We start from the raw sequence: 24645 nt of genomic DNA on the forward strand, positions 1-24645 counted from the left end.
CAAGAATTCCATTTTAACAAAGATTGAGAAATTGCATGACGTACACACAAAATAATACCGTACTGCAGTTGCGTCTACAACCTGATTTTCCACATCCATTAATACAAGCAAATCTGAACACACATAAGCATAACTAAGGACCTAACAGAGAAGATCTGAAAAATTAATTGAAGTAATTTAAAATCTCACCAGTCTCTTCTTCCCTTGTGGCAAAAGCTATCTCCAGTTTGCAGTCCAACATCCTAGCCCAACCCATGGCTCTGAGCTACGGATGACAGACTGTGAACTAGAAAAGGTGAATTCAGCAATTTCCCAAACTCAATTATAGTAAGAACATCTGGAAAAGTGTAGACAGATTTGCACAGTATTGTTTTTCAACTACTAAAGCTAAACCCACCATGGCGTTCCTGACAAAGCCTTTGAGTCACACAGTATAAAAGGGGCCTCAGGATTTCAGTATTTGAACACAAAACTCAAGCTTCCTGGCATTTAGAACTGCAGACTCCAAAACCAGTTAAACTGCAATAAGGAAGAAGAATATTAAGGTACGATGACAGAAATGAGAAATTGTGCTGCATAAAATTTGGTAATCTGATTCCTATCACAGGTAAGACTTGAATTTGTACAACTATGCTGGCTTGAGTTCTGTTATTCCTGCTTGCCATTAGGAGAACAGAGTGCAGAAGTCTGACTTGGCTGGCAACTGTTTGAATACTGTATTTCTCCACATTTCTCCAAAATATCTTTCCTACCAATCTCATCCTACATCCTCTACCAAAATACCATTCCTCTTGACTCAAAACCATGGAAAACAAATGTTTTCTTTATAACTACTTATTTTCAAGTACAAAATTGAGTATGTTTTTTCGACTGCATTTTCTTAACGAGCTCCAGGTGCAGAAAACCACAGGGAAGAGTATTAAAAATAGTCAACCTATTTTGACATTTATAAGAAAATTGAATACATTGTGCTATGTCCTAAAAGATAGTTCAATTTATTTACAAATTAATAGAAAAGTGACTTAAGTCACAGACAATTTTTAATTTTATATTGTCTTCAAAACAAACCATATTTAAAGAAGGATGTTGCAATGGACTTAATCTGTCCAATTAAAATATAGTTTATAATTCTGTAGAGGAGTACACAATATATATTTAAGCATATACTTATGTGTTTCAAAATTTCCTTTGTGAGTTTTCGTATTAGTGACAGCTTTTTCTCTTTTTCTTTTCTAGTCCTCTCTTGATAACTGTTTAGCTATCACAATTTCATTTATTCCTGAAATCTTGTCTTAAAAATCTGTTTCTTTTCATAGCATTCTTTATAAACATGGCTTTACGTAGAACAAAGCTCCTCTTATTGCATCAGCTGGGCACCTCAGTTATAGAACATACAGCAGATACTTACTGATATGAGGGACATTTGGTCAATTATAATATTACATCTTTACAGTTATCTAATCTCTCCTGTACATTAAGCTTTAAGACTGTCAAAAACTTAAGTTGTAGACTCACATGTTTTCAGACTGATGCTTTTTTTTTCAAGTATTAGCAAACACTCCATAGTTTTCACTGTACTGTTGCTAAATTTTCAACACAATTACCATGTTTTGTGACCTATAACAGGGAAAAAATAATAGTTTTCTTTATAGCTGTGAATGAGTTGAAATATGTATAATCAGCGTGTGATGACAGGCAGAATATTTCTGTCAAAATATATTGGTTTCTAAAATTATATTTATGTGAAATGGGCAATAATAATAATTTAAAGTCCTATTTACTTCAGCATTTAAGTCCTACCTCATTTACATTAATTTTTTTCCTGCTGTAAATTCTTTGATTTCAACAGAATTACCTCTGATTTACACAGGTGCTAGCAAAACTAGCATCATTTCTTTAAAACACCATATATTACAGTTATTTAAACAGAGAGAAAAAAAAGGCACTGACAGGGATTAGAGCTTCACACGTGTAGTAAGAGATGCCTGGGATCTCAGAGAGCTTATTATCTGAAGAGCGAGGGCAGACAGAGTAAGCACAGTTACACTAGACATGGCAAACAAAGAGTATTCAGGGCAGACCAAGAAATACCGAGGTGAAGCAACACTCCACAGCGGGTCAGTGACCAGGATGCGAAGAGCACGGAGACTTCCTGATACTCAGTTCGGTGTCTGAGCTTACGCTATCTTTCTGCAGAAACACAGGCATAGCATAAAAACTATAAACCAGATGCCCTGCCTAAGACCAGTGCGCTGCTGAAACAAATGTGTTTGAAACCTAATTTAAAGAGGTCAGCTCTAGCACTCCTTACACTCTTAAAAAAAATCCCATAAATCTTACCAACTGTGTTTTTTTAAAACACTGTCACTTCTTGTCTTTTATGATTCCAACCTCCTAGAGCTCTTCCCACCTCTCTGTAGCTCTTTTGGCACATCCATTGGGTAACTCCCTCAACTCCCACCTTTCTAAATTACTGTGGAGACTTCACAAGGCTCTGCATATGGGTGCTTTCTGTTTTCTCTGCTTCAGCTTGCTTTCTTTGTAATCTGACCAACATATATCGAGCAATTGTTTCTACATAAACTTTTAAATAAATCATTACTGGAGACCTTTCTCCTCCTTTCTAAGTTTTGCTACTTTTCCTTTCATTTTGCCAAAAAGTTTTCCAATCACATCAAGCCCAGAGCCTTCACTATATACTTTGTACTCATGCGTCCACCCCCAAAGTCTTCCAGTTAGCCCTTTTTCCAGTCAACATAGTTTCTATCTTTTAGACTCCAAACTGGCCATTATCTTTAAACTAGGCATCTTTCTATCTCCAGATTATGCACAGGGCTGAGCATCAGCTTTAAAAAGCAGTCTCTTCAAGCCATTTAAAGAATCATCGGTGGATTTATACCCCTCCAGGGAGTGCACTGCAGAATCTTCAAGCAGATTCCAGCTGAGCCTGTTGCAGTCTCATTCTCTGAAAAAATTAAAGATTTTTCTATTTCCTGAGGCAGAAAAGGAAGTTATTTGCAAGTTGGTGAAATCAGTTTCCTGTTCAGGTATAGTTTGTTGGATCTGTTCACAGAGTATCTACTATTACAGAGTCACAGTCTATGAAGAATGGTTCCCAGGCACTGTAAGAAAAAATGAAAGCAGCACTAATATCAACAAAATCACATGTATGAGTCAGACTAAGCTTTGCATGAGACATACATGCACAGCTACAGAAACCTGAAATACCTTGCAACTTGTTTACATAGGTTGAATCATTAGAATCAATTACTCTAAACTCTTACTACAGAAAGGGACAAAAAAAATCAGCATATTTTAAGCTACATTTGTTACCATCTTTACCTATCATAGTCAAAAACCAAAGTGAAGTGCTATCCTTCTAAGCCTTAAAAAGCAGAGAAAACAATGAATAAGGAAAAGCTTTTCAAAACATTTCTATTTTTTCTTCACTTCTAGTAATCAAGATTTTATCCATTAAGACATCTACATTATATGCTGTTCCTGGCATGCTGTATGCATCACTAACCATATGCCTTCTGTAAACTATAAGAGCTCAGCCATTCACTTCATTCATTAAAATTCACAGGGCCTATTATTCTGTTTACAGTCTAATAGATATTCACTGTCACTATTCAGGCCTCTGATTCAATTTGCCTAAATCCCAGATGCAGAGTAATCCTGATGGAGATTAGCTTAATTTATCACCAATTTCTTCTCAGAACCAAGAAAGGTTGGTATTTCATAATAAAAGCTGTATTTCTCCTTTTTCCCTAAAGCAGCACACACATAGTGAAAAAGAAGCAATAAATGCCTTATTTTTTTCAGTGGTGAGATTTTCTCAGTCACACAAATTTTGCTTTGCATATAGGACATCTTCTCTTAAAGGTGTGTATTCTGCAGATAAGAACACTGATTCTCATCAAACTGGAACACATCCCTGTAACCAAAAATTATGCTGATTCTGACTGAACATAGATTGGCAGACTCATCGTCTACTCCACACAATACAAAATAATCACTCTGGGTATACTTTTCTAGGTAAAGTCTTGACAGTTTAGAATGTAATAAATGAAATATATTTATATTTTGGCTTTTCAGCGTTCCCACTGGGGAACATTTTCCAGCAACCTGAAGTCATATTAAAGGTGTCCACTTTCAAATTAAAATGGACAGTGCTGATTTATGTAAGTGATACTATCTGCTTTGATTTGTAAAATGTCCCAGTGACCTGCTGAAGAAACCTTTGTTTGGTCAAACGACACTTCCAGATTAGCACGGTTCATATACAACTGTGTAAACTTTTCAAAATAAATCAATTTTCAATTACACAGCAAACTATAACTCTATTTTAATGAAAAGTAAGTCCATTCATGCCAATTATAAAATTTTACAATTATCTATTATGCCTAGCATTTTCTGACAAAGAAACAAATGATCATTCAAATGGCATCCCGCATGTGATCTGGGTACCCATATAAAAAGCATGTTCTGCACACTCTGGGCCTGGAAGAAGTTGGAGCAGTAGTAATGCCAAGGAAACTGAATTCACAGGGTTTAAGAACACCTTCACCAATGGAAATGACCTACGAAGAATACTTCTTACTGTCTCACCATAACTACAGAATTCTGAGAGTCCTCTGCAAAGATTTACTTCTGTCCAAAGAACTGACTTCTTGTAGCTGGAACTACAAGCATTAGCAGTGTATTTGTGTTGCTCTCTTGTTGGAAAGAAGCTGATAAAAACCAACTGAATATTTCCCAAATATTTGAGCCTCTCAACCCAACTACTAATTATGTCTAAATTTTTGGTTTGATTGTTTCTAGATAAAGAGCAAAAAGGATGTCATCTACATGTGGCCATTCTGAGAACATCATGTTTCCTGGCAATGCTCTATCTTCCCTGGCACGGAACAGTTCAAGAGAAAAAGACAACAATGGTAAATAAGAGGAATTTGCCAAATGACAGAAATTTTCAACATGAAAGTGGTGAGTCATTAATTAGACTTATTCTTTGCAACAGGAAGAAGTTTCATGGGATATTTTCAACTAGCACTGCTACTAAAGGACAGTCCCAGCATCTCTAGCCTGCAACCACGTAAACCCATCCCTGTTCTGACCCTCTGGGGCACGCAAAAGTTGGTGCTCTGGGTTTTCAAAAGGTTAACTGCATTTTCATAAGCTGGCTCACAATTGACCCATATAATGTTTATGATGACATTTTGTAAGTGGAGGAAGGAGGAAGTTTCATTGAGGCAGAAATGAGCAGTGAGGGTCACTCAGAAGTGGAACTTTTAAACAGAAGTGTTATCTTAAAACCCCATATTAAACTACAATCGATGTCAGAATTGAAGGTAAACTGCAGAAAGGTAAGGAACACTGACATATATTGGGATATAAGGAAAGCTGACTGAATGGCAAATGACTGGCAGAACATCACTCGGCCAAGCAGAGGTGGAGTAAGGCTGACGTGTGGCTGGCTGCACGTAGCTGTATGTCAAACAACAGAGCACGGGGGAAGTGCACCTAGCCTAAGCCCTGCAACGAGTAGCAGAAATGAGGGCAGATGTCTTAAGAGAGTGAGTGTTGGATCCCCAAGTAGATCCACTAAGCTTGCCAAGTAAACTGCCATGGGTCTTGATTTTGGCAGTCAATTCTATCAGATGGTTATACTGGAGATCTATCAAGAACAATGCCAGAACAGACCAGATGTGAACTGTGCTTCAGTGGGTATCCTCTGCGGAGGGCACACGAGTCCCAGATCGCAGAGGCATTATGGAAGTAAGAAATGCACTTAGCTGACTTTGACGCGTTCAGCCTCCATCACGTACTTATCACAGCCGCAGCTGAATGTCGGTGCCTCATCAAAACTTCAAAACGTCTTCCTCAAGGTCAGAAAAGTTCTGATATTTTCATGCTCAGCTAGATGTCGTCACTGCAGATTAACTTAAAAAAATGAATTTTGCTGATGTGCAATTTGAATGGGACAGACAGCACTACTGAGTCTTGAGCTTACAAGGGTCCATACGAGCAATAGGAGCTAAAAAAAAAAAAAGTACAGTAATGCAGGAAAACAGTATTCCTACATAATTAAGCAGGATTTTGGACTATCTCATAGCAAACTAGTACGCGGTACTCTATTTTTGAGAGACAGGCAGTCAAGTAGGCTAACAGCAGTTTTTTAACTTCATCCAATGGCTGTTTTCTGCATGTGTTGTCACAGGTGCTACAAACACAACAAAGAACGTTTTGCTCTGGTCGCTGTGCTGCACATAACTGGCAAGGTCCCCTTGAGGATCTGACGGTACAATACATGTTACAGAAAATACGGAACATATTCCGTATTTGGATAGAAATTGGATGCATGGTTCGAAGAGAATTTCCGGTGCTGATGGAAGCTGAATGAGATGAAAACATGTAGCTTTATAGAAGGCATCTAAAATACCCTCAGAACCACCTGGTTGCTCTTACAGGTAGTTTTTGTTCTTCTATAATAAAAATGCTTGACTGGGCCTAGCTTACATTACAGTTACAGCCTTACTTTCATTATTATTTATTGGTCTTCACAAACGCCTTTGACAAATTTTATCAGGATTTGATATCCAATTCTGCAAAAATGTTTAATAATCAAGTTTAGCTCTGATCTTTAGAGAACTCTAGAAACACCATAATTTTATGAATTACTTTTCAGATCAACCACACAGGCCATTTTTAATCTATTTAACATATTATTGATATTATATAAGCCTTCATTTTTTATCTGAACGTCTCAGTGTTAGGTTAGACATCTTAAAAACCAATGTATTAGAATGAATAGTAACCTTTATCAAGTGACTTGTACTGCCTTCCAGAAAAGAAATAAGATTTATTCAATGCAACTTGTTTTCCATAAAGCCATTCTAAGAAGTATAACTATACTCCTATGCTTTAATATTTTAGTAATTGAATTTCGTTATTGGATTTTCGTTATTTTAGCCAGAAAGGAGGTCAGACTACCTGACCTAAAAATACCAATCTTGACTGCCTTTTCTGAATATCAACTCAATATTATCATTCTTTTAGATGACTCTAATACTCATGGCAGTGTTATAGTATATATACACTTTGAATACTTAATTCAAAATGAGGATCAGCTAGAGTAAAATTCCTTAACAAACCTTATAAAGTTGTAAACTATAAAATTTCTCAATTTAAAACCACTATTTTGTTCTAGAAATTGTTTAAAATCCTCCATTGGCTTCTAATAGACTGGGGATGTTTCACCATCTTCATACAACACCAGCCTACTTCCTTTCAGATATGAAATAGAAATATTCATACAAGACTTCCATCTTTACACAGTGACAGAGTTGTTTTATCTGATAATGGGTCATATCTACCCTATAATAGCTACCTGATTAGTACATTTTTAAATACTGCCCCTTTACTAATGTTCTTGGCCTTGCTACCCACAGATTTCATCTTGCTATCTTTATCCTCTTCTCCATCCTCCATACTCTATTGCTGCTCATATTTTCAGGTTACTTTCTCTAAGCCATTTTTCCACTTCCTTCATATTGCCTTTTTATTTCTAAATATTGTGTTCTCTTTCCTATCAAACTGAAATAAATACTTGTAAGAGGCTACCCTCTAACTACGCACCTGTGGTTTTTTGGTTACTTAAAAAACTGTTACAGTGCACAGTTTCTATTCATATTTTCTACTAGCCTATATCTTCCTTATAAGAGCTTTGGAGAAATGAACTACTCTCAATCAACCTATTTTACATGTTTTTTTTGTTCCCACTGAACGTAATTTAGGACATAACACCTGATCCCTAAACCACACTCCAACAAAAATAAGTCAAGTAATGACTTACAACACATTAGTTACAGCAAATTTTGTTTGTAATTATTTCTTCCACAATTTTTAGAAAGCATTACTAGATTTTACAATCTAGCAATTTTACTTAGTTGTGTCAGTGTCCCAAACTGGGCTCCCTATAGCAACGCAATGCTTTATTGTACATTACAAATACATGCTTATCCAGTAACTCATCATATCCTCTAATTTAATCCAGTGGTGTATATCAGACTCCTACCAGAAATCTCTCCCCCCAGGTTTTGTAACTTACTATATTGATCTAAATGGATTCAAGATCCTGTGGTTCTGAGTTGTCAATAACCCTAAAGGCAAGTAACAGTGTCTGCTATAAACAGAAAGAGCCAGACTTTTTTCTCTGAAGTTCCTCTGTTGTCCTATTATTAGCTGTACCTATTCATTAGCAACGCTGCAATGATTTAATTGTTGTATGTTAAAAAAAGAACTATATAATGTCATGAGAGACATGGAACGGCTAGAAGTAACTGCATTCAATTGATTAATGAGAAGATTACACTTGCACTCAGAAAAATAAGGAAGGGTTGTGAAGTGATCAGAATAGCAAAGATAAGAGGGTCATACAAATATGCTAAATAGGTTAAGCAACAGACAGTTTAAACTTGATTAAACTGAAACTTGAGTGAGAACCAAGGTCAGGGGAAAATTGACAGCCACCTGGATGGAGAGAGTAGAAATGAGACAGACCAGACTTCAAAGGAAGAGCTGGCAGAGAAAGGAGTACTGCTACTTCTTATTGTGCCACCTCAATCTTCCTATGCAGGTTATGGCATCAGATAGGAAAGAGGTATTTTAGCAGGATTTACTTGATATACTACAAAATTCCAGTGAAATGCCAAAGATTTTCAACTACATTTTTTTTTTTTACAGTGATGTACTGTAAATAAAATCTGATTTCAGAGAACTTTTTCCTATAAATATTTAGTACCTAACTAAACAAAGCAGTCTACTGAGAAACTCCCTGTTCATCAATATTTGACTTATAGACAGCATCTTTATTTTCAAAAAATTTTTCTGCAGTGGAATAGGAGTCAGCAAAAATGTTACTTGAAATATGCATGCATATTCTTTCATCCAGGGGAGAAACTACCTATTTAGCTTTATTAGCTAAATATTATTATTATTGATAGAGAAACTACATATTAACATTCTTTTCATATACAGTATGACCATGTAAATGCTAAGAAATATTCATGGCAGCTAGCAGAGAAGTAGTCATCTTATTCAACAACAAATGAAGTATCATAATAGTTGCTAATAGGTAATTTTCCTCATTATAGCTACTTTTGAGAATATAAAATATTTTACTTTCTCATTTTCTAATTTTTGGCAAACTTTTCATTATGGAAGTACATAAAGTATTAATAGTATGAAGACTTGTTTATCTCCTTTGTCTATAATTGCTACTGCAGTTTAATCAATTAAAACATTCCAAAATTCACAGCAGCCTGAATGTAGACTGAATTGCATCTCTCTGTCATCAATGACATAGGAACATTTCATTAAAAAATTAGATAATACATTAGATTAATTTAGACTTTCCCACACTTAGCCAAAAGTAACCATGCAGCTGTGGAAAGAACACTCATTTCTTCCTCTTAGAGGAAGCATTCTGTATTAGAAGAAAGCACATTTTGCCCCATGAAAAATAACTGTTTATTTACGAATAGCCAAGATGTTTCTGAATCATAGGGAGCAGTGATCAGTTTTATACCACTTTCCCAAGGGTCATGAAACAAGGCAAACAGAAGACAGCCTTTGCTCCAATCACAAACTTAAAAAATAAAGTAACTTATTTTTTAAATAACAGGCAAATTTTTTTCATGAAAGTCAATCCCCATTTTCACTTCAGATATTTTAACTTATAAATTCTTTGAATTTAGGATTTTAAAGTGCATTCAACATTGTTCAGTCTTTTTTCATAATGAAGGAGATGTGAATTTTGCAACTGAAAGGAACATGGAGTGGTTGTAGAGTGACTTGTTATCTGATGATGACAGAAAGAAGCGAAAATGCACAAGTACTTAAGTTACTAGATTTTAATCCAGAGTGGAATGTTATTAAAGAATAGACAACTATATATGCCTTCTTTTTACAGTGCATCAAAATACCACTTTCTACTTCGGATGCGATCAGACTTGCTCAAACATACCTGAAAGCAGCTCCCCTCTACGGAAATCCAGGAACAGTACAAAAGTGGATCTGTTTCATGGGTTAGTAAGACATAACCTTGGCTGGAAGTAGGTATATAGTAGATATATGCTAAATTCAAGACAGATATATACTGAGCAGGCATTATAATTCTTAGTTACATAGTGCATATTTCAGGAATATAAATAATATTTACATTTCAAATATTAAGTTACAAAACACATATTAGTCCGTTCTGCAGAACTTCACAGTGAAATAGTATGATGAAATGATCTGTACAACACCACAGACACAGTATTATTTCATGATGCACTGTAGCAGATTGCTAAGTATTTAATCAAAATAAGAAGAGAATATTCTACATACTGCTTTTAAAACTGCTTTCAATTTTGCAATATAGAGGCTTCCTTATTTAATATTTCTGCAACAAAAAACAATGCATGTGGAAAATGAACTAATTCACACTAATCAACAGGTATGAATTACTTTCTTAAACGCATTGGGAATTTGTTTTTCTGCAGAGTAATTTGCTATTCGAATCAGCACTTTTACTTGGGAACAAGTACACTGGCAGCCACATACAACAAGATGACAAATACAAATTACAGAAGTCCACAGAGGTCTAGGAGAGAGATCTAGAGCCACTGACTCTTTCTGTCTGTTTAGACCAATTCAGAGCTGACACCAGGTCAGTGAAGGAACTTCAAAGATTGTTCCAAAACAGGGAATGTTTCAAAGATTAGCCTCATTTAATCCTTTATGTTTTGCTTTCAATCAAGAATACCTTTATTTAGGTGAAGAATCAAAAGAAAAATCAAAACTCAAACCTTCACAAATGTCACGAACTCTTCTACTTTGTCATTGCTGAGTAGCAGCTTCTTCTGCACAGTTTCCAAAGCTTGCCCGCTCTGTTTAGCCAAACCATGTAGTTGCTGAGATGCAGTAGTCTCAAGTTCAGTCATGGCACGTTCAGTCTCAATCATTTTGCTCTCTAGATTGGTAAGCTTGATATCCTGAAATACATTGCAGAGAAACAGCAGTGATAGAACACAAAAGCTGATAGGCAAGTATGGTAGGCCACAAAAAAATGAACAAACAAATGTTTTGTATTTAAAAAGTCTAAGCTGATGACCTTGCAACTATTCATTTGAAAGTGAAATATGAAAAGGTTCCACAGCTAAGCCATCACAACTCTAAGGTACCTTTTTCTCCAACTCATCTTTAGCCTTGTGATACATCTGCTCATACTGAGACTTGTCTTTTGTAGCTACATTAAGTCTTTGTTTCAGTGAGTCAATGGAAGTTTTTTTGTTGGAACAGTCTTCAGCCAATGCCTTTACCTGAAATAATGAAAGGCCAAGAGCAATTGACTCTTAAGATAAAACTTAAAAACGAAAATCAAATAAAAACTAAGCTTAACTATATTGCATAAACATACCTGTATTATATAAATAATTTGATTAGAGTACCTTTTTCTGAAATTGCCGTCTTTAATAAACCTCTACTACTGATGTGGTAGGTATCAGTTTGCACAAGTTATATACTTGTATTAAGTGTAAAGAAAAGCTTTTCATTTGCAGAGCTGTTTCTTTGCACATATTTTACTGTCACAGTGCATGCAAAAAGGAGCAAACCACAACTTCCACTCATTTATTCTATCAGAAGTAAAAACATTAATTAAAACTCAGCTGAGAAAATGATAACTGTCTACAAGTTAATAGTCTGTAAAGCCTCTTAGATAATTATTATCATTTTGCCATACAATGCAAACACTGATTTTGGGTAAAATGAAATAGACCAATGCTCCTAGAAAATCATTCAGCTCTCCTGACAGTATTAATCACAAAGTTTTTCTGACAACGTTGAGTAATAGGGAATTTCTTTGATCTTCTGCTGAAGATAATGTAAAATTTATCAGGTTGATTTTCCACATGGAATAAGCAAATTAATGTATGGAATTTGATTCTCTGGAATCTGAGAAATGCAGTAGTGCTTAAAATACTCAAAGAACAGCATTAAAGTACATCGTTCCATTCTAAATCTTTTGTCTAAAATAAAAAACAAGTATTTTACTTGTTTCATACTTTAGCTCTCTTGCTTGCTTACGCTCTTACTCTCTGGCTGTAGATTTCTTAATTACATCTTATCTTATGCATGGAGGATAAGAGAGCAGCTCTCTCTAGAGCTGGAAGTGCTATATGACTGCAAGTGGAGATAGTGCCTGTGGTACTCAGTAAGCACCTGCATTCTAGGTGAACAAAAGCAAATTAGTAAATTGTTTATTTCTATTTTGGTGTCATACGCTGTATGACCTTACAGACAGTCATATTTCATAATCTTTTTCTGGAATTAAAAGCCAAAGTGCAATACATTGGTTGGATAATATAGAAAGATGCCAAAACAAATATAAGATCTTTTAGTTTCAGTGAAATAGTCCTAGAATTTTGCAGGAGAAAATAACTTGCTATAGAAATTAAGCTCTACTTACACAGACAGAATTACATTAAGCAAAGAACTGTGAATCATTCATAACATTGCAGTAGACAACAGATTAACATATTAAAGCATTTAACCACTATAGCCAGGAGATGTTCATGGACTTCATTAGCATATGTCATGTAAAATCACCCTTGTTTCAGGTCTACTGTATTTTATAAACTTACAGTGCATAAAACTAAATCTCACTACTTAGAACATATCCTTGAAACTCAGTGTTCTGAACACTTTAATATTTAATTACACCTCTTATGAACATACGTTAAATTATGCTGAATCCATCCAAGCTATCACCATATACTGATTTCAAACAAATTACAGTGGAGGGAATTACACCCTTAAATTAACTGTATGTTGTTTGCTTAAAGCAATATATTGATTTAGTATGTATAGTGTGCTGAAACACTGTATATCCACCAGCTTTTTCTTTGCCTAGAACTATCAATAGCAAGAAAGAAGTACCTTTCTCTCAAGACCTTCTAACGTTTCATTAGAGGTTTTTTCATTTTCTTGACTCGCTTTTAGACGAGACCTTAACTCTTCCATCAAATGTCTTTTCATGTTTAGGTCCCTCTCCAATCGAGAAATCCTAGAAAGGAACAAGTTATACTGCATGTCACTGTTAGAAAATATTGTTACTATGCAACTATTTTAAACAACTAAAAAGTATATACGCAGTAGACAAATTATCATTCCTGTAGTATTAGAATTTCTTTTAAATAAAAGCTGATGGACCTCTTGGAATTTACCCTATTCTCAACCCCTAAAATCAGTTTCAAATCTCTTATTCAACAGACCTATTTCTAAATATGCATTTAATTGAAGATTTCTAATTTCTAAATTTATTTCTGATTTGCTTTTTGCTGTGATATATGCTCTCACTTGCCTGATCTGAAATTGTAATAACTTTTCTTATGCTATTATCAAAAAAAAAAAGGCAAAAACCTTGTTGAAAACATAAAATTTAATCAATTAAATTTCTTTAGTGTCTGAAGCAGGTATCATTTAAACACTACTTTGTACAAAATTAGTTTTAAATAAAGTGAAAGGGGGATGTCTCCTTTCATCCAACTGAGTAGTACAAAGAAATATATGAAAAATCTCTATCCCTATAGAGATATGTCAGATACTAATTCTTAAAAACTGCAAAATCTAGAAATAACATCAGTATTTTGCAGAAACTTATAAAAAAGAGAAATTGTCATGTACTACAATGCAATCTCTGTTCAATGAGAAAATTATGCCTTATACAATGCTTCCACTCTTATGATACAAACATAAGAAATACCTGAATATGTTCAGACTTCTGGATTATTATTTTTAAAGAAAGCAAAATGAATGATGTTGATATATTCAGGAATAAAACATTGATGATTCCATGCCAATGCCATAATAAAAAATCCCAGGAAAACAGTGTATCCTAAAATTTTTTGCATCTATTTCACATTTATGCTATTGATGTTATTTTGGCGATTATATCTTACAGTTTATGAAAAAACAGTGTCTATTTTATAAAGGAAGCACAATCCAGTAACTCTATTTTAAATTTCAGTCTTAAAGTGGAAAAATTCAGTTTCCTTTTGAAACAGAAAATACACAACGTACACAAATTAACAACTCTCTATTTTTGAAATGAACTGATTTCATATAAATAAACTTCATTCTTTCTACAGATAAAAAAGATTTGAATGGTGAGAGGACTTAAAACTCTGGGCCAGACAAGAGATTCACAGATAATACTAACAGGTTATGTTTACATAGTAATATAATTGAAGAACAGCATTATATCAGTTAAACTAGGTAAAATAAAAACCTCACTTGCACACTTCACAACAACACATGTGAATTTCAAAACGAGTGGTAAACCTTAATCAATTCAAAATGAAACAAGTACAACTGTCCTTTTGAACTTTTTATGAATACAAGACTGGATATTTAATCTTGTTTAAGCATCTGAACCTTGACATGTCTCTTAGCCCCTAGGCAAAGAATTACTGTATTTGAAAGACCGTGTTTAACAGTGCTGAGGAATTCATTTTGACTTACATCAAGGATAAAATAGTCTACTCTAGGGTCTGCATATTCTTATTGCAATACAGATACTGTGCCTAGCTAATCGCTCATCAGTTTAAACAAAACGCAATTTTAGCATGTACTGCTCCAGTTTCTAAAAAAAAACCACCCCTGTATCAGTCTGCATGACTGCAGTAAAAAGAAGAATAAAACATTCTCTCAAAATTTTATTTAATAGTTAATGTTGTAACAATTATACAGCTGCCACTGGGTGGCACCAAACACAATGGATAGAAGAGTGACCATACTTCATTTGTAGTTCCCGAATCCGTTCTTCTTTTTCCTGGACTTCATTTTTTAGTGACTTAATGGTCGTTGATTGCCTGGTGATTTCATTATTCGAATTCTATATTGAAAATATTAAAATATAAATAAAGCAGACTGAAAAACATTGCATTTGACAGTAAATTTGTTTGAAATAATGGGCTGCATAAACTTCCACGTATTTTATGAATGTTCTTAAATACTAATTGGTACAACAGAAGTATTCTTACTTTATAGCTACACTTAAGCGTAAGTACGCTCCTTGGAAAATATGATCAAAATCAGTACTTCTCCATTGCTCTAGTAATGTATGATTAATAGATGTTCCCCAGGACACCTGCAAACCCAGTCTACCTATCAGGATTACATTTTCTTTTGCATAGCATGGTCAGCTGAAAAGGTAACAGAAAAGAAGAGAAATAAAATCGGATCTTCATTTGAACTACATCCTTGAATGGTGCAGTTCTACAACGCCTACATCTACAGAGCAACAACTTCCAATAATCCCTTTCATCTTGTGCATTTAGAAATACAAGACAAATTACAAAAGCAGTTGCTTTCACGTCCCTTGAAACTCAAAGCACAAGACAAAGAGATTTCGATTTGGCCATACTAACACAAATCCTACATTTCAGTAGCAAAAAGGTACGACCCTAACTTTCAGGCACGTGCAATTCCAGTGAAGGAGAATTACACAGTTGTTAGCCTTTTCTCATTGTATATAGCAAGAAGTAAAAAAAAAGCCTCAATTCCTCCATGCAAACACACAGATAATCTACCCAAGATTTTAATACAGAACAGTTGAATCACTCTACAGAAATAAAAGTCCGAAATTTCACTAAGTAGCCATCTTAGCAATCTGACCATACGCACTGAATGTCATTGCTGAAAATGGCAGCTCAAACATACCACATACAGAGATTTCAGAACTCCAAAAGGTGTTGCCAAAAGATACCTATGTGTTACGTATACACACAACATATATGTGTGCACATATGCAGTCAGGTTCTGTCACTGTACTAAAGCTTTTTACTCATTACGTATAAACAATAAGCGAACAGATCAGACATGCTATAAATATATATAAATATATAATAAAGATACTTCAGGAGAATTTCTCTGCTCAGTGCAGACTTTTAACGCCTATTAACATTAATAGGAGTAATGTACATAACTCTGTGCACCTCAAGGGGCGTATATATCCTTGTGTGCATAGTTAGATGTAAAATATTGTTCTTAATAACTTGTCTAGTCTATTTACTATTATAATAATGTGAGGTATAACCAGAAAGTTGTTAAAATGAAGCATGCTAGCAGAACATTCCCAATTTTTCTGAGACCTGTTTGTTGAGCTTGAGCTTTGTAAGTGTGAAGCACAGCACCTAGTTACATGGTTTACACGCCAGATATGAACTTGAATACTTAGGTGGGCCTCTGCACGTGCTCAGAGGCAAAGACATACGCTTATGGTATTTCGCTTCCCAACTCACTACCCATGCCTAACACATTTCTTCCTATTGGCAAAGACACAAGAAGCCATTATATACAAGCTAAACAAACATTGCAAAGATAGCTCTGAGATAAAAGAATGAACTAACAAAACCAGGTATTTTGAGATTTTGAGCTATAAGGAAAGCTTTTGCTGCTTCCACCTTCAGACATTTAGGACAGTAACTTTATATCTTCTTTTTAAGTACACTAGATAGCCTGGAACAATAGTTGACAACCTTTTGCCAATTTCTTCTGCTAAAAATGGCTTGCAGAACTTCAATTTTTGAAAAACTATGACATCAAAATAAGCTAAAAATTTCAGTAACTTGATTTAAGTAGCTTTTCAGGCCCTTATAGTCAAAACTCTCTTCCAATTTAGCAACCAGTGAATTCACTCTACTAATCTGGCTTTGAGGTCACAGATTATGTTTATTCTAAATGTAGTTTTGCATATATGGTTTATTATTTACATTAAAATGTAATACATCTTTAAGGAATTAAAAGTCATGTTAGTATTTTTGACATCAGATTTATATACGCTTGCTAAATGTTTCCTCTGCTGCTGTAACAAAAACCCCTTTGATTCTTCAGCAATATATTTTGCCGTTCACATCTGGTAGACAAATAAAGTAGGCTTCTAATGTGAGTGTTACTCACATTAGTATTAAAAAAAAAATCCTCATTTTTTGTTTTTCTTACATAGAGCAACTGACTACTAAGTTTCTGGATAATGAGGACATTCATCTAAAAGCAACAACCATAATTAACAGAAATTACCACTCACCAGCAACAGAAGTAAATTAGTCAAACCCAAATCTAAAACCAACACTCAAGAAGTCAGCATGTATGGTTTCAAGATCTCCTTCTCATAGTTAAAGCAGATAAAACTATTTGCCTTTTCATGGCTACTCCGTGCTGCCCTCATGTCTTTACCAATGTGACCTACCTTTACCAATCCCTGAATTTAGATGTTTCACAGCCAGTGTGCTGTGCCAAGATCTGTAATACCGTGATTACCATCAAGAGCTAAGAGGTCTGGCCACTGCCCTCATCTCGAGCTAAGAGGTCTGGCCGCTGCCCACATCTTGTGCACTAGCACAGCTAATCCAGTATGCAGAGCCAGAGCCAGTTACATCGCTCACGTAATACACCCTTTTCTTCCAGTTGATCCTTTGGCAGCCGGCTTGCTAGCGTGCTGTTTCTTCTAGCAGCAAGAAGCTGTACCATTGTGACCTTTTCTCTTTCCTCATATATTAAACACAAAATGATGGAAAAAAACAACTTTAAAACATTCAGTTGCACATATATTTCCTCCAGTGAGAACAGAGGAAGAATTAATATGTTTGAGCCAGGCCACCTGCTCAGAAACTTCTCAGATCAACAGTTCAGCATCTACACCATCCACACATAACAGAATCATTGAAGTCTGGAAAACGAAATCATCAGCAAGTTAGTATTTTCCTACCAGCTAATCTACAAAAATACAAATATAAAAAGAATGACGTCTCTCTGAAGACAAAAATAGTAGTGACATACAGGTAACATAACACTGTTAGATTACCTGAGCTGCCCCATCAGCCCAAATTCTATGCTTCTCTTTCACAGATAGCTATTGCTTACCTACTTCTTAAAGGAAGCAAGGAATCAACACAACTCTCACTGAAGTAATTCCATAGCACTTTCCAACAAGAAATTTATCATTGTGTGAAAACCCAGCAAGCCTCTCTGTCTGGCCTATCTGATCTGCAAAAATGGTTGTAATTGTAACTTCTAATTCTCCTATTTATGACTACATTTCTACTGAACACCAAAGGTTATCTAATACCTAAGTTGCTAATAATTGGTTAAGATATATACATGATATGCATACGTAAGTATATGTATATCTGCTTGACCCAGTTATGAAATACTGTTCATACAAATTATCCTCAGTACTAGATAATCTGTTCTGTCACCTTGAGTTTACACTGCAGCTGTTTCATCTCTAAATCAATGTTCTTTGAAGGAGCTGGTGTGGCTTCACTCTTGTCAGCAGTTTGAGACAGATGTTCTCTCAACTTCAATTTTCCTTGTAAATCTTCCTTCTCCTGTTGACACTTGGCCAGGTTGGAGGTCAACACCTGTTTTACAAATAGAAGAAACAATCACAATTACGTCCTGAAAATATTTCTGCTTGATCATATGAGATGTTTCTCTGGTTCAGAATTCAAGAGGAATCAAATAATACATATTATCTGTAATTATACTGCATAGATGTTGGTTGAATTCTCTAGTCCATGCAAAGAACAAATCCAGCAGGAGAGCTAAGTCAAGTAATCCTAAAAACAAGCAATTTTTTAAAAGGCAAGCTAATTCAATTTTGAATTTTGTACACATTGCTATTTTTACCATGACAGGCAAAAAATTATCATACAAAACTGTAACAGAGTTACTGTTGAAATCTGCTTACCTAGAGCCTCTTCGGGATTCAGCAATTATTTCTACAGAAGAAATACCAAAGTGTCTCAGACACCAATGAGCATTAAAGGTGGTTAAATGTCAAATCTGCTTTAATGGTGACCACTGTAAGCTCACTTGAATTGCTGTGTTGACAACTGCTGTAAAACATACACCCTTCTCTTGGCTTTTGTTTTGATATTTGTAGGGCTTGTAGAGGTTAAAGCAAAGCGGACCAGCTGCACTAAATATCTTCTGGTTGGCTGGTCTTTACTCATGTTATGTTATTTCTTCCCTTTCACATATATGCACCATAGCCAGAGAACCACATATTCCATAACCTTGACTCTAGGGCTGAGGTACTTAAGTGGTAAAAGCCAAGCTGGAGCGGGACAGGATAACAGATGTTAGTTGTTTATTCCACTGGGTAGGTCTTACCACCCTATACTGCAGCCAAAACGCTTCTCATTTAGCAACATAAATGCTAAGTCCAATTAGCAGACGAGGCTTGTTAGGGATTTAGTTCAAATAAATAACATGCAAACAAACTCTCAGTCTTGTTGCACTTGATTGGCAACTGACAAGACTTATTCAATCTTTGTAAGAATATATTTCACAGTACTCCTTGTAGAGGTAATCTTTTAAATAAAATATTTGTTTTAATTTAAATAATATTGAATGTTGTTCTGAGAAAAGGGAAACTGAAATAATCTTCATGCTAATGCTTAACTATCATGAATCTGTCGTCAGCTGAAAGCCACCAACGGCCTAACAACTCTCTGCTCTTTAAGGGGGTAACTACACTACCATCTTCTTATTCCGGAGAAGATTGTAATACGGTAGTTTAACATAAGGAACAATAACACAAAATGGTATTGAAACCTCTCAAAGGGAAAAAAAAAACTTTCTTTGTGAAGAATCCTGATAAGAAACTGGAGAAGATAATACAGCTTGAAATGACGAAATGTGTGCCCGATTACACGGGTGAGAAGGTTAGAGATAATGTTCTATTTCCAAGCATTTTATTATTTAACTCAAAAATAGATTTTATACTGCTTAATGTTATAAGAAAAAACTTTTTATGTATGTGTGTTTATATACACACACACTTTCATACCAATCATCTAAAGATCACATATATAGCCAAACAAAAGAAAAACTACATTACGAATGACATGAGAATGCTTGTAGATGTTTGCATTACCTTAAAAAAATATCATGGATAGAAGAAGATGCATCTGTATTTAAAGTTAGAACTCTCACAGTATTTCACACTTAAGTGCATTTATTAAAGCCAACAGGCAGTTTACATATTTATCTCAGATAAGTACTGTTCTTAGCAAAGGGGTTAATCTTTTCATTCTCTTCTGTGTCTGCTGTCATTATTGAACAAGAGATAAAGTGTTAATGTATTTTCTAATTGGCTGCTTCTTAATCTGAGATATTATTCTTACAATTAATACAGTCTGAGTAAAAGACAAAATGAAGGCTACTTTAATAAGCAAAAACAGTAGTAGTACAGAAAGATATAAGGATTATATCCTTATATCTAAGGATATAAATAACATATAGTTATTTTCCAGTACAGTCAATATTTCTACATGCAGAATTTCATGATTCAGTGTCTCTATAATAAATTATTCATAAAAAGAAAAACCAAAAAAAACACCCTAACATAGCTAGATCAGTATCTCTGATTAAAATTAGAAATGCCCCCATATCTGCCCAAAATAGCTCATGACTCTCAGAAGTTTCTTAGGCTACTGCTCCTGTCAAAATGTATCTGGTCTAAAATGCCATGATTGCAATGGCCACATTCCCAAAAATACCAGCAAAATATTGAAAAAGAAAGGGCTTTCGTAGCACAGGTGCCAAGGAGGACAGTGAAACGTTCTTTATAGAATTTATTTAAGTGAGGAACGAGAAAAAAAATATTTACAATATGAATGTACATAAATTCAGAAACAGCATCAGAACTATGGGGATGAAGTGAAAGCTGTGTATGATGTACAAGACAAACATCCCTCAACTTGCAAAAGCAGACAAGGACAGAGACGCAATTGCCACCAGGGATATCAAGAAGGTTGTCTCTTAACAGCTCTGGAGACTATGAGAATGGTGTTACTGGGTTGATAATTCTATTGTATAATTCTTCTATTTGCAATATATTGAAAGGATATGTGAAAATTCTATATAAATCTATGTAGGATCTGAAAAACAGTCCCTCTGCCCCAGCAAGATATTTATGCCTAAAAGATATTCCTTGCATTTACTTCCTTAAGAAGCAAGTTCATTGCCTTGCTGTCCCTCAGCACTGGCTAAGTTTTAGGTCAAGTCTTTTGTTCTTTTCTTTTTTTTTAGACACAGGAGTTTTTTTGTGTGTGTGCTACCATGCACGCAAATCCCGAGTGACAGAGTAGAAAGGATTTACTCAGGGGAAGAGGTCACCAGGATGAAAGGTAGAATCTTAAACACCAGCTAGACCAGATGTTGGTAAAGTCAGGCTACCGCTGTTCCTCCATGATGCAGCAGGCTTTCTCTGCCGCACCTCCTCCAGAGTGTTTTGGCTTAACAGATGTTTATAGATTCAATATTTTAACATCCATCTATCTTAATCTCCTTGCTTCTGGTATACCCTCTCGTATATAAAGGGATAAATGATGAAATCTCACTTTCTATGTAGTCAATGTACAACTTCCAGTGACTCAGCAAGGCTTTTTACCATAAGCCCTCTGCTCAGAAAGACAGCTACGTATATGGCCCACTGGATTAACATAGGAAGCTTCTGGAATGCCACATTGCTCCTCAGCATCACAACGGCCCTGTGAGAAGCTTCTAACTCAGTTTACAGCAGACTCGCCCTCCTACTGCAACGGCATATATCAAAACGATATTTATGTTGGTGGTGGCTGCTATTACACTGCCACTGCTGTACATGATCAAGTATATTTGCAGAATATATTATACAGAAGGTACTTCTAGGCAAAATTATAAAATGGGATGTAAATCAGGTATTCTTGAAAACCTTTTTAAGCAATGACATAACCTTATTTTACTACTCATTTTGTAATCTAACCAATCTATACATCCTCAGATGAGTAAAAATTGCATTTCCTATGAAGCATCCCATCCTAAAATTGGCAGATGAACACATTACAATGTGCACAGAGATGTCTCTAAGAAACCTAAAGTCAACGCATTCCTTTTTCTTTTCTCTAAGAATCTTTGCTACAGTAGGCAATAAAATACGTTTCCTATATGCATAGCTCCCGTATCAAGTTCTATTTTAAAATCTAACACTGCTCGTCTGAAGGTTTTAAATAGAATGCTGTATTCTCACAGCTTTAGCTGGATGATGAAAAATATACCAGATAAGCAGTACTTGTTGCACAAATAAACCATAAAAGAACTTTTCAAAATATATTTGCAGGCACAGAGTTACGTATTTGATTTTACATACTCTATCAAATGTTACTGCAACATAACGATAATCCTATTTACAATATCCAAGAAAAATTTACTGAGTCAATCCTACTAATCTTGACCATGTTTTGTTCTCTTGAATCAAAACCTACCTCTGTCTGATGAGTCACAGAAAAAGAAGTTAAAATTAATAGTTAGTATGCAGCTATCTGAAAACATGAAAAGATATATACTAGACTAAAAAGCCAACTGTGCTGCATACTTAATGTGATCATATACACAAAAGGGAAACAAATCCAAATCCTCAGTGAAAGTTTTTTTCATGCAAGTGCTGTAAGTAGTTGATTACTTAGTATTCCAGACATGAAGCCAAAATATGAAACATAAGCCTTTGGTGACTTACTACCCTATCCCTAAGTTGAAACAAAGATCTCCAAAAGCAAGAAAAAGTTCTAAATGCAGAAGTTATTTTTCATATATTCTTCTGAAATTTTAGTAAAATCTACTGTGTCACTCAGTTATAATTTTTTTTTTTCAGCCGAATGCAGTTATCAGCAGCTGATTCTGTTTCACAAAATGTCAAGTAAATGAAGGTAATATAGAGGACTTTTTGCCAGTGCTTTAGCTAGTTGTTAGACTTCAGTAGCCTTTAGAGACCATTAAGTACCCTTTGGCTAATTGGCCAATGGTAGATTAATCCTCTTTTTATTCTAGCAGCACTATTTTAACACCCTTTGCACTCTGTCAGTGTAGTATCTGAATGACAAAATAATATTGTGCATGAATAATAAGCAGAAAAGTTAAATTAACATTTCATGTTTCACATGCCATACCTATGTGTCAGGGAAAAAAAAAACTCTTTTAAAGTCACTGACATTCAACTTTTTTAAACAATCTCATGTTGACATCTTATTGAAGTGAATCTTCCTAATTACTGCTAATTGCCTATCAAGGAAAAAAAAAAAATTTCCTTGAAGTGCAGTTGTCTAGTATAGATGAACACAGCTCCAATGTGCATAGTAAAGACAGGCATGACACTTGAGGTGTGCTACATTATTATGAGGTCATACTAAATATGGCTTGTAATGAACAAAGCAGCTTTTAAGGATGTTTAAGGCACTGAAAATGTCAATCTCTCATGAAGTGTTTAAATTAGTTCCCAGAAGAGAAATACAGATATCAGCATGCAGATAAGAGGTGTATTTCTCATCTCAAGTATTTCACTAAAGAAAAAACGTACTTGTCCTATTGATAATGTCACTGTAACACAACTGCAGCTCATCAGCTTTATAAAAGCAATGTTTACACTGTTATCTACAGAACAGCCCTTTCACAGATACAGATTATAAATTCAGCTATTACTGGGAATACAGTTGTAATCACTAACAAAGACTCTTATCAAAGTCTTTGAATGCCTTCTTATTCATGAGCTAGTATTGATCAGAGTAATCATCGTTTATAAAGGGTAATTTACTGTATACCACTTCATAGAAAAATGTTTTACTTGTAATTACAATTCAGCTAATTTATAGCTAAATTTATTCTAAAACTTATAAAAACATAATATTACAACATTTGATCTATGACATCTTGTGAAATAATAAAAAATAAAAAACCCAAACAAAATCAGAGCAGATAGGTCCACTTTAAATTTTGTTTTATTTTTTTTCTTTTTGTAAGGAATGATAATACCACATAGATCAAGACCAAAATACATATATCTCTTCCAGAGAAACCCACAAACATTCACGTATGAATGAACTGGAGTAATATATTCTGGGCCCAATTCTCCAAGAAATCATCTGCTGTTATAAACAACAGATAAGCCTGAGTACAGAACTGCACACCGTGCAACCAATGATTTTTCAAATAAATTATGATAAATAAGAAAAAACTAGTAGTAATATTGGTTAAAAAAAAATACAATGAAAATGCTTCTGAAACATGTCTACTGCATAACGATAACATCAATTCAAAGATAAGCATTTTGACCTGCAGGAATTCTATTTATGTTGCATTTTCTACCAGTTTCATTTCATGTCTCTGTATGACTAAATACTGCTGTGTCCCATGCCTAATTTCTGTCCATATTAAGAACACTATCTTGCTTTCATACTAAAGCAGATGCAGCACTCCATCTGTCCTTGCAAATTTCAAAGGAATATAAGGACTATTAACTACGCATGTAACATTACTTATATAAGTAGTTTCATTATGATCAATTATATGATCACGACTATGTGCTTTAATTTTTGTAGGGACTGAGTTTCCACCATGGATATGCAAACTGCCAGAATATACAGATGTACAGAACCTTGCCTATAAGACTTTAATATTTCGAGAGAAAAATTACAGAACTAAAAAAATTATTATTTTTTAAAAGAAAAATATTTAAGATTACAGTTTATTATAATATATATTATATACGTAGTTTAA

At 34.7% G+C, this 24645-nt stretch overlaps 1 protein-coding gene across 1 annotated transcript in view; it reads right to left on the reverse strand.

Annotated features, from left to right (window-relative positions):
* CNTLN (centlein) overlaps positions 1 to 24645 on the reverse strand; it is a 208194-nt gene that overhangs the window by 17706 nt on the left and 165843 nt on the right. The window contains exons 19-23 of the mRNA XM_086629919.1: positions 18306 to 18470; positions 14844 to 14941; positions 12985 to 13111; positions 11229 to 11366; positions 10854 to 11039 (exon numbers count right to left, since the gene is read on the reverse strand). Of these exons, the coding sequence (XP_086486045.1) occupies positions 10854 to 11039; positions 11229 to 11366; positions 12985 to 13111; positions 14844 to 14941; positions 18306 to 18470 (714 nt within the window). The remainder of the gene's footprint in view (positions 1 to 10853; positions 11040 to 11228; positions 11367 to 12984; positions 13112 to 14843; positions 14942 to 18305; positions 18471 to 24645) is intronic.

This window comes from Tauraco erythrolophus, chromosome Z (genome assembly GCF_009769465.1).
Source record: "Tauraco erythrolophus isolate bTauEry1 chromosome Z, bTauEry1.pri, whole genome shotgun sequence".
Classification (NCBI taxonomy): Eukaryota; Metazoa; Chordata; class Aves; order Musophagiformes; family Musophagidae; genus Tauraco; species Tauraco erythrolophus.